We start from the raw sequence: 2,577 nt of genomic DNA, 5'->3' as shown, positions 1-2,577 counted from the left end.
TGTGTGCTGTCATTTTTGCCTGGGGGGGGAATTTTTGTGTGGAGATAAAGTAATGATTATTGCTTTGTACTATTTCGTCTTAATAGCCTCCCCACCCCCCATTGTTTTTAAGACAGGGTTTCTCTGTGTAGCCCTGGCTATCCTGGAACTTACTCTGTAGCCAAGACTGGCCTCAACTCAGAGATCTTCCTACCTCTGCCTCCCAAGTTCGAGGATTAAAGTGTATGCCACCACCACCACCCCGCTAATAATTCCCTATTTTGTGAGTTTTCTGCATTTTTCTCTCTTGAATCATTCACCAAAATAAGACCTTTTTCCAGTATCAACCCCACAATGAGCTCAGTGCGCAGAGCTGGTGAGCAGTAGGACCCCCGAGGTCACAATGGCAGAGCAGAGCTGAACACAGCAGAGAGGGGGCAGGCTGCCTGACAGGAGGGATGCCCAGCACTGAAAACCAGCTTCCCCCACAGTCAGTAGAGGTCACTACAGCACCACAGGTTCAATTATGGAGCAAAGAGCATATTTTGTTTTAAAGAACTGAGATGAGTGTGGTGTCACTAAACTGCTGGGCAAAACTTGGTCTTATAACTGTCAGTAACAGTCTTTCACAGGCTGAGTGAGTCCAGACGCTTTATTCTTGAGACTATTACATTAAAAATAAATTCAGCAAACATTTTTTAATACATATACATTAACACTGCTATTGGCTCTGGAGATAGTCATTTGAAGTTTACACTCTAGAAATACTCAAGAGGACAGGAAAAGGACAAAACAGTTTTAAAATGGAGGTTTATACCTTCTAACTGGATACATTATTATTTGTCAATAAAAACAAGATCTTGAAGACCTCTGAAAACTGAGGTCTACTGCAAATTCACATTTTTAGCTCAAAGCTTTTCTTCTCAAAAGAATGTCACTTTGGAACTTTAAAGCAATGTGTCATTAGTGTTTTAAATGTTTCACCTACAGATGATGATGACATCTCATAGTGACTAAGATCTAAACCAGTGTTTCTTAACTTTCATACATGCACCTGAGAGTCTAAAAAATATCAGGGAATGTGGACTGGGGTCCTGAAATTCTGCATTTCTAGCAAGCTGTGAGACCAACCAACACTGCTGGTCTTGATAAGACTACAGTAAGATATTTACAGGACTTTAAAAATATAACTAACTACATATAGTAAACAATGTCCCATTATGGGACACATTTAAATTATGTGAGCATCCTCTCCCCCCCCCCCAAGTATTGCTACACAGTCAGTACAGATAACAAAGGGCTAGATTTTGCTTCCTTTATCAAATGGTCCACCCATCCCTGATAGGCCTTAATTAAGGCCTCCTGTAAATGTCCCTTGGATGTTTTCATGCCTGCCCTACCAGGCTGAAGGGAGATTGTGTACGCAAGACTTCCAATCATAAGCGGGGAGGCAACCAGAAATTTCTGGAACAAGGAACCAAGAGTGGGAAGATGGCATGCCAGCAAACACACATAACCAGATAAGTGAGATTGACACGGCATAAAAATTAGCTTATCCCTTGTCCTGCCCCCCCCCTTTTCCCCAAAGTAAACATTTCCCACCACAGACTACTGCTAAAATGGGATCTGTTGCTTACACTACAGCCTCTGAACAAACGCCACATTTTTTCTCTTCCCACATTATGGTAGGCTTTGTTTCTGTTATCCCTTGGCCACTCCATCCTGAAAATGTAATGCTGGCACAGTCTAGGAGCCTTCGCCGCTCACAATTCACACTGCCTAGGGTACTTTCTGTTCAGCTCCATCTCCGTCACGCGCGTATCAATTCCAGTATCAGTGTAGTCTTGACATCAACCCTTTGTATCAGAGCACGCCTGAAGAAGATGCTGCTCCCACCTGCTTTCTGCCACAGCTCCCGGGTTCGGTCACAGCGTACAACGCGTCATGTGGGCAATGTCCTTGACCTCTGGACAGTAGAGCACTGGAGAAAAGAAGAAGGGTTAGTGGCAACAGGGGGATGCAACCTGACCCAGCATTCTTCAGCGCGAGATACCCAGTATCCTCCCTACACGGTCCCTCACCATTGCTAGGCAACGGACGCCGCAAGCGGCGCGCGGGCGCCAGGACCCTGTCCAAAATTCGGCGAAGCGCGCGCCAACCGGCACTTGAAGGTCCCGCCCCCATCTCGCTCTCCTGTTCCCCGTCGTCGTCCTCTCCATCCTCTCCGCTTTCTTTGGCCGGGCTCCCCATCGGGTCTCCTTCACACTCAGCCTGGGCTTCTTCCTCCAGCCGTGACCACAAGTCAGGATCTAGCGCGATCTCCGTGATGCCGCCGCGCGGGAGCGGGGAAGGCGCGCGGCAGAACGGGCACGTGACAACACGGCGCAGGCGCACCACACGCGCGGCCGTGCGGCTGCCGTCTCCCCGCGCTGCCAGCTCGCGCAGGCAAGCGGTGCACAACGTGTGGCCGCAGCGGGCGCGCGCCGTGCCAGGCAGGCGGCGGGGAGCGCGGGCCCCGAGGTTGTAGGGTCGGAAGCAGATGTTGCAGTCCAGCTCACCCAGCTCGGGAAGAGAGGGCACTCTCATCAGGAGCTGCAT

The 2,577-nt window shown here is 49.1% G+C and overlaps 1 protein-coding gene across 1 annotated transcript; it reads right to left on the bottom strand.

Moving 5' to 3' along the window:
* Positions 1-613: 613 nt before the first annotated feature.
* Positions 614-2,577, bottom strand: Rnf227 (ring finger protein 227). Its single transcript, NM_001126292.2, is given in 2 exon segments — positions 614-1,960; positions 2,061-2,577. Coding segments are annotated over 2 exon segments (573 nt in total). The 3' UTR covers positions 614-1,904.

This window comes from Rattus norvegicus, chromosome 10 (genome assembly GCF_021556685.1).
Source record: "Rattus norvegicus strain SHRSP/BbbUtx chromosome 10, alternate assembly SHRSP_T2T, whole genome shotgun sequence".
Classification (NCBI taxonomy): domain Eukaryota; kingdom Metazoa; phylum Chordata; class Mammalia; order Rodentia; family Muridae; genus Rattus; species Rattus norvegicus.
This window is presented reverse-complemented; position numbering and strand designations above follow the sequence as displayed.